The 15,226-nt window shown below is 40.1% G+C and overlaps 1 protein-coding gene across 1 annotated transcript; it reads left to right on the forward strand.

Annotated features, from left to right (window-relative positions):
* The first annotated feature begins 4,729 nt into the window (after positions 1 to 4,729).
* LOC138609894 (aquaporin-3-like) lies at positions 4,730 to 10,340 on the forward strand. The gene is made up of 6 exons (XM_069682569.1): positions 4,730 to 4,895; positions 7,932 to 8,058; positions 8,318 to 8,455; positions 8,565 to 8,680; positions 8,804 to 9,021; positions 9,182 to 10,340. Exons 1-6 carry the CDS (start codon positions 4,788 to 4,790, stop codon positions 9,381 to 9,383), a joined length of 909 nt encoding a protein of 302 aa, XP_069538670.1. The 5' UTR covers positions 4,730 to 4,787; the 3' UTR covers positions 9,384 to 10,340.
* Positions 10,341 to 15,226: the final 4,886 nt, after the last annotated feature.

Below are 15,226 nucleotides of genomic sequence, written 5' to 3' on the forward strand. Positions count from 1 at the left end.
AAATCAACGTAGTACCCTACACCAAGCCATCAAACTTTGTATTAAAACTTGGAGCTCTTAATTGATAATAAGATATTTAGCAGGCAGCCAGCTATTTATCAATAGTCTAGTTCTTAACCATTACTCAACCTGTGCATTGTAACCCTCAGCCATTATTCAAGCTATGCAGTGCAACTCACAGCTGTAGCGGCTCAAAGGACTAATAATTAATAACTAATTAATATCAAATTATGTAACAATAATCCGTAACTCAAAGTTTTGCATCATTATTACACAGCCATTATTCATACTATCCAATATAGCTTTCCGTCATTATTCAAGCTATGCAGTGTTGCTGTCAGTTATCAATCAAACTATACAGTGTAGCTTAATGAAGCTAGTCAGTGTAGCTCTCAATTATTACTCAAGCTAGCCAGTATAGCTCTCAGACATCAATCAAGCTAGCCAGTGTAGCTCTCAGACATTAATCAAGCTATCCAGTGTAGCTCTCAGACATTAATCAAGCTATCCAGTGTAAATCTCAGTCGCCAATCAAGCTATCCAGTGTAGCTCTCAGACATCAATCAAGCTAGCCAGTGTAGCTTTGCGTCATTATTCAAGCTAGTCAGTGTAGCTCTTAGTCATTATTCAAGCTATGCAGTGCATACCTCAGACATTAATAATGATGTTCAGTGTAAGGTGTTCAAACATGTATGGAGCTAATAGAGTTATGGTCTTTAAGCATTGAAACTATAAGAAAATAATCATCTCTATAAATGTCCCCCTTTCACTGAATGCAGTTAGACAAGTACACAGTTGTGCCATATAAGCATTAATATTACTCTTGTACTTCGAAGTTGCCTGTTTTAAATCTGGAAGGAAGAGGGTCTAGGTATAAACTTGTTAACTCTTTGGGATGAACTGTAGCCAAAAAAAGATGGCGTTTCACACAGTTCTGGGAATCCCCTGATTTCCAAAGAACTAACACACTTTTGATTTCCTTCACTGGAAATTTGACTTCACAATCTTCAGTTTTTGTAAGTACTTGTTGTTTCTTAGGTAAAAAATAAGGTACATGGCTGTACATGTTTACAACCTCAGGAAGACAATGCAACACTTGGGCTTTACTTGATTGATGCAATGTGTAAATGTAAGAGTTGTATAGACTGAAAATATGAAGTGACATTAATATACTGTAAAACTGCATTGATTCATTAGTCCTTTGACAGCATAACCTGGAAAACTTTTCAGGTGATAGCGTAAGCCTACAATATTAGGCAAGGCAAGGCAAGGCAAGGCAGGTTTTTTTATATAGCACATTTCAGCAACAAGACGATTCAAAGTGCAAGGGCTTGCTTGTTGCGTGACAATCTCTTCCTTGCTCTCTGTACGGTTCAGCTAAGATTTCAGTTGAACACCTTCCTCCGGTTACTGAAAGGAAAATAAAATCTGAGCTGCAGGTGAGGGTTGTGATTAGTGCCGTTATAAAATGTAGTTGATGAGTGATGGAATACTTGTCAATGTAAATAAAATGTTGTGCACACAAAAGTCCTTAATGTAAGCTAGTGGAAATTTTATGTAGGAGTGTATTAAGTCTGAGGTTTTAAATTAAAAAAGGTTAAGATGCTACATTCATTAGTCTACTGCACAGCACAGGTTTGCTGTATGTTTCTTACATCATTACTGTAACAGACACAAAGCTACAATAATGAGCCGTGCTGACTGATGATGAATTGCTCAACCCTGTGAACAATACAGCACATAAACATCCTTAATTGCCGAGCTGACACATCCAGCTGTGTCATAAGATGTTTATGTGTTTGTTCGTCTGCAGCTGTTGACGGTGAAAGCATGTTTTTTTGATTGCATCCCAGCGTAATTATAGAGAAAGTGGAGAACGTGGAAATGTACTAGAGACAGGTGTTAGGCACCACACACAGACAGAGAGTGTAAAGAGTGATATAAATCATGTTATCCCAAAGTGACAAAGCGATGAACAATAATATTCCTGTCACACATAAAATATAAACGTGCGTCACAAGTCGCTGTCTGTTTTAAACAATAGTGTGCATCTTCCTGGAGTGATTCAATAAAGAGCTGACACAGACTTTGCCGGGAATCCGAAAATCTGACGAAATAACACCATCACCAAATACCTAATATCTTTGAGCATTAGTCAGTCATATCGAGACCTGACATGACAGCAGATTTCTCTTTCACACCAGGCTGCTTGTGCAGTTTTGATAAGTGTCCTATTTTTCGAATGCAAGCCATTCAAAAACTTTGCTTGGATTGAAGAGGATTGTCTTTCATGGTTGAAAGTGGTTTTAAAAAACAGAAACATTACTCTTTAGTCAGTTGTCTTCAGAGATCAATATAAGGGAGATTCAAAAAGATGAAGTGGAGTTTTGTGTGATACTTGTAGGACTCTAAACCTGCTGTGAAGTGTATTAATTCTTTGTTTTCAGTGTGTAGTCAGTGCAACAGCGTCTCTGTTTGGCACGAGGCAATGCTCTAAACCGTGATGTCTGTCTGACATATATCAATCTTTCTTCACCTGTCTGCGCCTGTCCTGTCCTCCAACACCTGATGGAAAACAACTGTTAGCCTGGCACATGTGTGAGACAAACACATCTGGAAGACATATGGTACACATGGCCATCAATCACCAACATTAAAAACGGTTATCAGTGCCATTTCCTTAAGGACCGCAGGCTTATGAAAGAAAAAAACAGCACTTCGAACTTATCTTAATAGATACGATTTCTTTATTGAAGAAAATCGTCAGAAATGCACGTTCCTTAGTGTTTGTGGGTACCATAATTTTTTTCCCTCTCACGTTTACTGTCTGGTGTCTGAGCCAAACTGTTCCAGGAAAAGTTGTATAAAACCATGTGGACCAAAAATGTGGCTCCTCTGGTCTTAAAGATGGGCTTCCTGAAGAGGTTAACTGAATGACAGAGACCAAAACTACGTAAACACACTACTAAATCTTTGAATAAGAGGACCTGAAGAGTTCTGGTCAGGTTGAAATGTTTACAAGAATATGCTAGTATCTTTGTGTCACACAAGGTTTTAAATTAATGCCAAGAATATTTTCTACATATCGCTGTCCATATAGAGAAACAACCTGGAAAGGGCGTTGGAGAAGGCTAACACTAAGGGGACTCAAATCTGGAGCTGTGGGAAATTCACAGTCCTTGTACCGGCTGACATGCAGGTTACAGAACTGTGGAGGGAAAGTTTGGAAAAGGCTCAGACACCTCACCTGTTACACTGAGTTTCAGTGTTCCTCTTCTGTTAAATGTTTAATACCACCTTTAAAGAGTTACCTTGGACTACAAACACCCTTTTTCCCAAAATTCCCATTACCATCCTTGTTTAACAGACGCCTCTCCTTATGCCCCTCCCATGGAAGCAGCGTTGAAACAGTTTGTTGTCAACAGTTGCGAAACATTTATGACGCATGTTGGATTGACGCCGGTGCTGTGACTGACATGACTCAAATTGCCTCGGGGCTCTACGGGTGATAAAACCTATCAAATCCTGAACTGTGTCCCTGTTCTCACTGACATACATTCTACATGCAAATGAAATGGAATATTTTCACTAAAGGCATACATTTAACCTTAGTCAGCAATTTGTTTTATTGGTAGCAGTGATAAACTTCAAATGGAAAAGTTTAAATGCACAAAGTTTATTTAAGTTCTGTGGAGAAAGAAATGTATAAGGGTGTTCAGGTGATCCAAGTTGAAAATGTACTCCACTGTCACAACAAAAGAACCCTCCAAACAGAGTAAAGAAATGGTACACTGATTCCTACTGATAGAGGCACGTCTGAGGGCTTTCAAAACTGGAAATGTTCTCACACCTCCACTGACAGCAGACAAAGACGGTATAATATGTGGTGATGAAGTTACAGACAGGGGACAAAAGAACAGGTCAGAGAAAATGGGGTGAGGGCGAGAGAGAGGAAAGAGAAAGATGTGTGTGAAGCTGTGGGAATGAACCTGTACGGGCGCGAACAGATACAGTTATGTGTGTTTGTGTTTGACTTCTACTCTTAAGTGTTTTCACCAAGATGTGCAGAATCCAAACTGGGTACATTTGGCATCTTTTAAAAGGGCTATTTCCGTTTTTTAAGTTTGATAGATTTAGGTGGGTATAGGCTAAATTATATGAGTACAGGGCATTGCCGGTCTGACACTGGTACATTGAATTAAAATGTATGAAATGAGAGACAGCATAAAGACGGGAAATGAAGGAGTCATTTTATTTGAGGCACTGAGTTTGAAGCAAGCCAGTAAACGTTGATTTGGTTAAAAGTCAGGTCAATAGACACTACTTACACTGATATGTCACAATGTTAACCAGGTATTAGCAAAGTATTATGTTGGATTATATTCCTCATATTCCAGTAAACTAAAGTCAGGGTTAGGTACGTGTTGCGTGTTGGAGGCAGAAGTATCTGATTGCAGGTGTGGGATGAATGAGCTCAGTGAAGAGCGAACAGGTACAGCGATGTAAAGTACGTATGCGTGTATGTGTGTGTGTGTGTGTGTGCGTGCGTGTTAGAGAGAGAGTGAGAGAAAGGACCAGTGAAAAAACCAGACCGGAGTGTGATTCACAGCAGGGAGGCGTGGCGCAGAGGGTGGAACCCAGCTCAATTTTGGCTACAGGCCCAGTCCAAGCCCATCTCAGCCCTATAAGAGGAGCCCGGTCCTCCCAGCTCCTCAGCCACTCAGGAAAACCTACCTACCTACTTGTGCCCGTCTTCTAACAGTCTCATCAGCCTCCAGCAAGAAAACATGGGCAGACAGAAGGTGTATTTGGACAAACTGTCCCGGTTCTTCCAGATCCGTAACCTGCTGCTGCGACAGGCCCTGGCAGAGTGTCTTGGCACCCTCATCCTTGTGGTAAGTGTGTGTGTGTGTGTGTGCACAAGTGTGCGTGTTTTTTAAACCTACATCACATCTTCTCATCCTGAAAAAGTTGATTGTTTTAGGTTTCAAAAAAGCTGCCATGTTTTAATTGAAAAGGTTAAACGTGCTTTGAAATGTTAAGTGTTGAAACCAGTTGACCTCTGACCCCTCTGTGTTTTCTTTTCTTCAAGTACCCCCACTATTCAACTTTTCCTTTGATGTTTCAGTGTGACCAATTACTCTTTGATATGACAGCTTTTCTATTTAACTGTAATCATTTTTCTACAGCAATGTTTAAAGAGCAATGAAAGATTGCAGCTTAAACTACATTTAACTTAAACGCCCAACGCCCCAGCGATTACTCCTGAGGTGTGTACGTGTGGGGTTACTTACATTGGCAAACTGAGTTCTGAATAAACAAGAGAGTAACAGGTTGTTCAGGATGGCATGCACCATGGACCAAACCACATTTACAATCACATAATGTTATTTCCCTTGAACTGGGATCCAGGATCCTAGAGCCAGGACCTCATGACATCCTATCATAACTTTACAGAGGGTGAGGTGTCTGTGTGCATAAGATCATGATGACAGATATTTAACAATAGTGGCTTTATATGTAACTTTGCCCGTTGTAAAAGCTTATTGAGGTAAATACTGGTTTAACATCCAGCTTTGTGGGCAATCTAAATGTCCCATAATGGTTTAACAGTGCGGTTTAAGAGACCCATTCTCTTAATCCCTGAGTGATTTACAGAGCTGGTTTTGAAGGTGAAAATGCATGTTACCTTAAGTTAACTTTTCTGTTAACAATTTTCATTCATGTTTCCTTCCAACTGAGCAAATTACGCAACAGTATTCAGAATTTCGAGCTGCTTACCTATCACATATAAAGTGGTATGTAACTTATGCACACGAGTTAAGCCTGAAACTATGTAGGAGTTGTTGTTAGTCATACACACACGCATGTGCTGTGAATAGAGATGGGAGAGAAAGGTGTGGCGCAGTCATTTAAAAGGTGACACATGTCCATGGCAGCGCTGGGAGGGTCAGTGGCAGAACAATGGGCATGGCATCACTTACATGACTTACATAATTTAACTTCCTCACTCAGACAATGCAAAACTATCTCTCTGGCTTTGTCCTTATCTTTGTTTGCCATCTTTTCTCTTCAAGACACCACACTGTCAATCAATTTTTCCAACAAATAAATGATTAAATTAAGCTAACAATTCATCAGTTACAAGTGTAGGAGCATGGCAAGGAGAGATATGTAATGTGTGAGGGTGTGTGTGGGTGTGGATGCCTATTTGTGTGTATTGATTTGGCAGTGTTTACACTTTGTCACCAGCTACTAGCGATGCTTTAGGATTATTTAACAAGATATTTCAGAATTCAATCGAAAAATATTCATGTTTTAATGAACTTTTTGGCCTACAGCGTGTTTGTTCACACTCATACGGTTACATTTTATTATCAGTTCAGCCCTGAGGTCTCAAAGGGCTTTGGAAAGATGCCCTTAAAGGCTACATATAAGAAGATAATGTCTTTGGTCATCCGACTGAAACTTTTTGTTAACTCCTCATTGCACTCTCCAATTGTGCACTGCATTCCCCACTTCAAACCACTCTCAGGGAGAGGGTCTAACCCTGAGAGAAGCCATAGGACGCTTTTGAATTGCAAAAAATTCCCCCGGTAGGGATTTAAAGACGGGTTCCAGGCCAGCAGCTCCTAAACAATATCCAAATGTGTGTCTCAGTAGGCAAACTTCTACTGGCTGTTTTTTATAAGCTACCCGACTGTGTTAAAAGGCTGAAGTAGCTGCATGGTTGCACGACCAGCTGAATCAGCCAGTTGATTGTTGGCTGAGGAAGTGGTGGGGTGCTGTTAACTAACTACAACATTATGACAGCAACAAAGCAAGGTGCCTCAATTCTTCTTTAAAGCCAACTCATGGTCACTGAATTTGAGCACTTTAGAGCTACAAATGCCACTTACAACTCCCAGAATTAGTGTCGGATTTAAAGACCTTTCTCGTGAAATGTGATCCAAGTAAGTAAGTTGGCACTTGCAAGCTAATGGTCTGTCACTTGCAATCAGATGCCTGTGACATTCAGGTAGTTAAAAGTGAGAGTTTTTAATGTTTGATTATCACATAGCGAAGGCCCATCATCGCAAAAATGTTGAGCACAATTATACAATTTTTTCTAGTTTTTTCCCAGTCGTGGCTGGCCTCATCAGGGGTGGAAAAGAGTTTAGACTGAGGCCAGTGATGATGAGCTTCCCCCAGGCGCCAGTCCCACTGAGTGTGGTTGCCTCAAGCTAACCTCAAATCCTGTGGTCTAACTGAAAAGTATCCTCATCAGGGGGCTTAAAGAGCAGGGGGCGAAGCATAGACCACACAGATTTCTTTTACCAAAAGCCTACAAAGAGGGCACAGAGATATACACACAATGATTAACAGCATGGCACCTGCTTGGCAGTACAACTCCTACATCTAAAATCAACCCATTTTGTAAATCCATCTTCTTCTGACAGGATGAGTCACATCTGCCCACAAACTTTATATTTTCCTCTTTTCCTTCGTCCAAGTGGAAACTGGACTTTAGTTTTTCCCTTTCCCAGATAAATCAGCTGGACAGTAGCAGCAGTTCTCCGATCAAGGTCAACACAGTGACCTTTCTGTACAGTATCCTGTACTCAATGACTGTGTGCTGTTATGAACACAATAGAGCTTATTTAATACTGAGCAGAGCTCGTTTAAAGGGTCTTTGTTTCATGGGTTTCACTGATAACGATCACACTGCCCTACCTTACCTCTTGGCTTGACCTTGATTGGCAGACTGAGCTCTACATGTACAGTATTTATTCAACATTGAGACTGAGTATGGTTGGTGTGGTGTGCAAATCTTTGTTCTGGACCTTTCTAAAGCCCTGAAAAACAACAACACAAACAAATGAATAACTGTTATATGCACAGGAGACTATTTGGACCCGGAGTGAACCTGATTTTCTTCTCTCTGTCTGCAGATGTTTGGCTGCGGTGCTGTCGCACAGTTGGTGTTGAGCAGTGGTTCCCATGGCATGTTCCTCACTGTCAACTTTGCCTTCGGCTTCGCTGCCACCTTAGGCATTCTGGTCTGTGGCCAGGTATCAGGTAAATAGAATTACTTTTAATTAATTTGATTATTCAGTAACTCGTTTGGTTTTTGAATGGGTGCCTGGAAATACTTTTTAAACATTACATTTCTCAGACAGATTCAATTTACAGACCACTTTTACACCTGCTTTGTATCTTATATTGATAAGTCTTAAGTCTGGGTCATTTTGGACCATTTTATCTAGATACTTCTGTTGCACAACATGTTCATTGTCTTTAATATGTACTGATATACTGTCATCATGTTCCTCCGCAGGTGGCCATCTGAACCCTGCAGTGACCTTTGCCCTGTGTCTGCTCGGAAGAGAGCGCTGGAGAAAGTTTCCCATGTACTTCCTCTTTCAGACAATCGGTGCTTTCTTTGGTGCGGCGATCATTTTTGGCATGTACTACGGTAAGGGACCACATTTTAGAAAAAAAAACACCTTCCATGTACAGATGTATGTATCACAGAGTCACACAAATTGAGCTAAACAAAACATGTTTATGCTATACCTCTTTAGATGCCCTGTGGGACCATCCTGGATGTTTCAATGTAACTGGACCTAAGGCTACAGCTGGCATCTTCGCTACCTACCCTGGAAAACATCTCACTCTTGTCAATGGCTTCTTTGATCAGGTACACTTCTCAAATGTGCACACAACTATCATACACTCAATTTAAATGTTTAAAATATAGATACAACTCTCTGTCCATCTCTGTCCAACTCACAGTTTATCCATATCTCTCTCTCCAACATAGATAATTGGCACAGCCGCACTCATAGTTTGCATTCTGGCCATTGTGGATCCACACAACAACTCCATTCCCCAGGGCCTGGAGGCCTTTACTGTGGGATTTGTGGTTCTGGTCATTGGGCTGTCGATGGGCTTCAACTCTGGCTATGCCGTCAATCCTGCCAGAGACCTCGGACCGCGTATTTTCACTGCAATGGCTGGTTGGGGAAGCGAAGTTTTTACGTAAGTGCATACATTTCCCACATTTTTCTAATTAATTGTCCATCATTATGTAAACTCTAATTTGGAGAGCCCTCATAGTGCTAATTATCCATTGAACGCTGCTCAGTTGGAAGAAAGTAAGAACAATTTGGATTATTAACTCTTTTTTTTCCCTCCACAGGGTCAGAAAGGGCTGGTTCTTGGTTCCTGTATTCGCCCCGTTCCTCGGCACCATCATCGGCGTGATGATCTACCAGTTGATGGTCGGCTTCCACGTGGAGGGAGAAGTACGAGACATAAAGGAGTCAGAGGAGGAGAACGTCCGACTCACCAACATCACCACCAACGACATCCCCAAAGAACCTACCAAAGAAATGCACTGAGTGTGTTAAAGACACAAAACATTCACTGACACATGCACCTTTTGTAAATAGCGACACAAACCACGATTTCCTTGCAGCCACGACTGGCTTCTTCGTGTGTTTTTGTGAAACCGCCACTCATCATTATCACGTATTTGTATTATATTGTAGAGCGACGATTGTGTATACGTGTAGAGGGGAGAAACACAACTTTAGAAACACAGAATTACATTAATTCTTTATTAAGAGATGAACATTTGGATCTTAGTGTCTGTAACACTCCAGTCTGAGCAGTATTGTATGCTTTTATAGTTTATATAGCCTTTTATATTATATAGATGTATTTAGATAGATGTATATCTTTCCCCAAACAAGTTCTAAGCATTTTTCTGTCCAGCACCTTTCACTGTTTATATTTCATTTAATGTTAATTCAAACTTTAACCTAAGAGTTCAAAAATCTCAGAGAATTTTTGTAAATTTTAAGTACTTTAAGTGAAAGAAATGCTATATAGGTAGACTCTGTTGTTTTGAGCTTGATGGATGTTCGTGAAGCAACATCCTTCCCACAACATTCTTCACTTCACCACTGCCATTTCAGAGCAGCTATATTAAAGCAGCCATCTTTATGTAGTCTCTCTTTGCCCTTTAAAAACCCAGGAATCCTTAAACAAGCTGCCGTTATTGTGGTATGTCCTCAACTTGCAACTTGATCGTTCCCCTTTGTATGAACTGATGTCATCAGAAGCTCAAAGACAACATGTCTGGAAACAAATTAAATTCATCTTCTTTGTACAGCACCATGTTAACCTATTAAACAGTCCTGAAATGACGTTCATTATACCTGTACATGTGTTTGTATCTTGTGTATGACTCCATGGTAAGGTGCTAAACTGGACTGTGAGCACCTTGTATGTAGGTTAGGAGGAAATGCTTTTGTACCAATACAATAAAGTTCTGTTTTTTATTGTTGCATGAATGTGGATCACGTTACTCTTTTTTTTCCTGTTCATTCTTGTTTGTATCGATGGTTCTCATTCCTGGGGGTGGGAGTAATATAATCAGATTACAGCAGAACACAAATCAACTAGACTACACCTCTCTGAGAAATGAGTGTTTGCACTGGTTGGGTTCACGCTGGTGTGATGCGACAGGCAGGGCAGGACCTTTTAATAAGAAACTTGGGTTACAACACTGTTATTCTAAAGTAAAGTGCATTAAGAGAGGATTTATTGGCTACAGAGATATGGGAAATTATATAACATCAAATAGCACTACATTCATATAAAATACCAGTTGAGATCAAAAACAGAAAAGAGGTGAAGAAGCTATAAAATGAGCTTAAAAAGAATGAAAAATCGAGCATGTTTTTATGGTTCTAGACAGTTAAAAGTGTCCAATTACATGCTAAGCAGAAAACATGACTACACACGGGGATCTCTCCATTTACTCAGCTGTTCTCTTTAATAATGATTTCATGTTTCCAAATGGAGACCCGCTCCATCATTATGCAGTGCACAGCAGTATTTTCCAGATCTATTTCAAGACTACATTTTATTTCCAAGCAGAACCACAGACCAGAACTGGGCCACCGTCGTTAAGTGCATAAACCCATTCAAATCTGGTCCTGCATGCCAGAGGTTCATGCCATTTAAAAAAAAAATTATAAAGACAATAAACAGTCTTGATCTTTATCCAGTTTAATACACCCATTCAATGTTACATTTCCGAAAAGCAAGTTTCAGGAGTATTGTTCAAAGGGCAAACCTGTTCTTGCACAGTGTGGATCCGGGCAGGCCCATATGACTAAGAAGGTCCAAACAATTACTCCAACAGGTCTTAGCAGGTCATCTCGCATGTGTGGAGAGGATTACCGACTGAAGACGTCGCAGAACGCTCACACGACCTTGTTGTCATAACAGACAGGATTATATAATACTTTTGTCAATGTGACGACAAGTAAAGACTTTAAAGTAATTTAGACTGAGTCACAACAAATTGTATGTTTCCCTCATGAGCTTCTGTTTCAAAGAATGCATATGTAAATGTGATTACTGTAGAAACTGTGTGCAGACAAATAACTAGGCCTTAAACAGAGGCAATAACTTTTATTTTAATCAAATTAAAACAAAATATAAAAGTACTCCTAATGCTGTTTACTTCAGGGTGTAGTTCTCTTCAGCTCCAGGGAGCTTTATAGCAACTGTCAGCCAACCGTTTCAGTATTTTATTCACTGTTTTGATTTACTCTCACTGCTTTCATCATTGTCATATTCAGCCAAAGCATGCAGCTGTTTTCAGTTAAAGAAATGCTATAAACCAACTACACTCTCTGCCCTGCACCAGGTGGCGAATAAAGCATTTAACATATTGGAGCTTTTATCAGCTAAAGATCTGAAAAATTCCAAAAGGAGTTGGTGGACAGCCAGAGGGAGTAATGTATGGTGTACACAATCTGCAGGTATTGGACTAAAATATAAAAAAACATCAGTATGGTCCTTTAAAGAATGGATCCAAGCAGCTCCCACCAACCTTATGTCCGTGGTCATGTGTTTCCTATCTAGGTGCAGCATGTTGCCTCAGGCTCCAATGGAATTCTTACAGTAGATCAGGTTTGATGTATTACGGCTCTGTAAGATATTGCTGCAGCAAATGCTTGCCCTTTATGTTCTTGAATCATTATTCTGAAGTCTGTAGGGTTCACTCGGCTCCAAATGCGGCAGGTAGACTTTATTGAACCTTATTTAACTGCAGAAACGGTGAGCTTGGTGAGCATGTGCACATAGCATACTACATAGACCTTACTAGTGGATTAATGTCCTTAAATTTCATACCCAATGTTGTCCAAAAGCTGCCAAATGTAAGCCAACCGGTTGTAACTAGCCTGTAAAACCCCAAAGAAAAGCTGCATGTTTTAGCAGGTCCACAGCTTAACATGGAAAACAAAGATAAAGAAATTCGAATTAATCACAGGGCAAGGCAGGGGAGCAAATCTAGATCCCATGGTTTGCTGTAAGATAGTCTTTTTCCTCCTTACTGAGTGCTTTCATGCTAAAACTGTATCATACCCTCAATATATCACCTCACATACCAAGTTTATTCCCTTTCACAGGATCTGGTACCAAGTAAACCTGTAAAGTCTCCATTATATCCACTAAGCCTGGTTGCTCATACCAGAGTCTCATCAAAGCCTGTGCGCCTGGCTAGATTTCAACATTGTATAACACACGCTTTCCGTGGAAAAGGCTGGTAGATGTGTGGGGGAACCACGACGATCTTCAAAAACATATCTATGTACAGTACCTGGAAAGAAAGAAAGAAATATTCTGCATGAGGTGCATTCCCTGGAGTGTTCAAACAAACTTTCACCCTAGGTTTTATAGAGTAATTAAATGTATCTTACAGTGATATGGGGTGTCTGGCTCAGACTGGGACACTAATGGCCTGTTTTGTTATCCACTGTATGAAACACCTGAGGGAAGAGTTAGCACCATGTGCAGGCCATGTGTGATAGCAGCAGTATTTACTGTGAGGCTGCAGTGAATCCAAATCAGCAACAGCTACATCAACAAATTCCCTACATCAACTCTGAGTAACTTCCATCGGCAATAGTTCTTGGAAAATTCAACAGGGCAGCACAAACAGACAAATTTACATGATCCAGGCCACGACCTTTGGGGCAAGGACTGAACTCTCCAAAACATCACCAACAGTTGACCAGTGCTTGAAGCTCAACGAAGCTTTAAATGATCTCAAAATTATTTTACGTTTGCCAATAATGCACATTCAATTTAACTAATAAAATTCTCTGTGTATCAATTCTCTACGGAAGTTCCTGAGCCGATTAATCGGGGCGATTAATGACATTTTGACATAATCGGCATCGACCGATATCTGCGCTCACAAGGCCGATTAAACAAAGTATGTCTGCATACACAGGCAGCCTCGTCTGTGTTGCTGGCTTGAAGCATGCGCTTCATGGAGTCTGCTGCAGGCACTTTCTTTCCACAGTCTGCACTCACTTCCCATAATAAACCTGCCAGACGTCACATGCATACATCACACAAAAGGCCACCGTTCTCAATAACAATAACAACAATAATGTTGTTTCTTTATTTCTTATGTAAGTTTATGAATTTTAATTCTCTCTCAAGTGCACTAAAACTTTATTTTTCATTCACATATTATTTAAAAAAAAAATTTTAAGTTTAGCTTTTTAATTACCAGTAGACATTGATTAAGATTTTTTTTTTAATCTAAAATAAATCTCTACTACAGCTTTAAATAAATGTTCATTCAAGTTTAGCAATTGTGTGTCTCATTTGTTATTATTATTAAATTGTTGTATTTTATCAAATCCAAAAAAAGCAAGAACATGATATCGGCCTCATATATCGGCCCTCTAGATATCAGCATCGACCATTGAAAAACCCTTACCGGTCGACCAGTAGTTAGCAATATTAAACTTCCCATTGACGTTTTTTTTGGTCTAGTTTGTCTGCTTCTTTTTCTCTTAGCAGCATGCAACAAAATGTAATAGAGTTTAGTGAAAGGTTTTTGGCATGGATACCGTCGACCATCCATCATAAAGCACATGACATTTTAGCTCATGACTCCTGAGGCGTGCAGAATCAGAAACATTCTCACGGATTATTTTGGACCAACAATCATCTGTCCAAAACTATTTGACACATTTCCTTCCAACAAATTTCATCTAAACCAATTTACCAAATTTGGTAACACAAACCCAGTGTTTGACTGACACACTGCCATCATTAAATGCATGTGCAGTTGGCGCCAAAGTTAGACAGGACAGGCAACCCCAAGCATTCCTGCACAATTTGACTGCATTTCATTCGTCCATGTGTGGAGAGGAGGTATGCATTCTCCAACTACTTTTAGATATAATTGGGTTTCTAAAAATGTTTATAGATTGCATTCCAAACTTGCAAAAAAGCTTGTTCATCTATAACCAGTTCTCAGCAAGTACTACCACAATGGCTGTGGTGTAAATTGTGCTAAAGTTTGCACGAGATAACAGCTGAAACTCTGAGCTTTCCTGACCCCACAAAAAGAAGCTATATTTAGTTTTTCCACTAATTACTTGTCTACAGAAATGCTTGTTTTCATGTTGCAACTGTGAGCGTTTTGACATATTTATACGTCGCAACAAAGTCAGCTGTGTTTTTGACACATACATAATTTCCTTATCATGTCTGTATCTAGCAATGACTGTGAAGAAGACATGCAACACATGCTCACAAGATGTCTGCACGTTTCTTTCTGAAATTATGGATTTAATTGAAGAGCAGCCACTATGTTTTGCTGGAGAGGAAATCGGAGGAAGCAAATAAATCCAGTGTCTTTTGAACACATCTGTTTATTCTTCCTCTTGTCTAAAATTTTTGCCTCAACCACTTCGCCATGCAAAGTTTTTCTTCTACTGTTTCTTGCTGGCTGGTTGGTATTTATATAGAAAAAACACTATGTACTTTTCAGCAATGTCACGTGAAGGTCAAAGCGGCTTCCTCATGTGGTGAAGTCTCATGTGGTAGAACTGTGAAGTTCCACGATGAGCAGGATGTGACTGTGGTGACTTCTACATTGTTCAGACTCCCAATAAAACCAAACACTGAACATGCCTGAAAACCTGAAAACAAAGACGACGGCAGAGAACAGAAAAACTTTATCAGACTGGTGTGCACATGGACTGAACGGATGATCCATAGTGGGACTGCAATCAGATACATGATCTGCCAGACAGTGTATTGAGACTGCTGAGTCAGTCATCTCACACACACACCTCTTATTCATACAGGTGTCACTCCCACCCTCCTCTCTGCCTCACCTGCAAGGAGACACGTC

This window comes from Semicossyphus pulcher, unplaced genomic scaffold (genome assembly GCF_022749685.1).
Source record: "Semicossyphus pulcher isolate SPU_LCO1_2020_fin unplaced genomic scaffold, fSemPul1.0.p SCAF_6, whole genome shotgun sequence".
NCBI classification, from domain to species: domain Eukaryota; kingdom Metazoa; phylum Chordata; class Actinopteri; order Labriformes; family Labridae; genus Semicossyphus; species Semicossyphus pulcher.

Bases quoted from the DNA above. Each gene is read 5' to 3' on its own strand.
- LOC138609894 (XM_069682569.1), top strand. From the start codon at position 4,788: ATGGGCAGACAGAAGGTGTATTTGGACAAACTGTCCCGGTTCTTCCAG. The intron at 8,059-8,317 runs GTAAATAGAATT...GTTCCTCCGCAG, and splicing joins GGTCTGTGGCCAGGTATCAG to GTGGCCATCTGAACCCTGCA. The intron at 8,681-8,803 runs GTACACTTCTCA...TCTCCAACATAG, and splicing joins TCAATGGCTTCTTTGATCAG to ATAATTGGCACAGCCGCACT.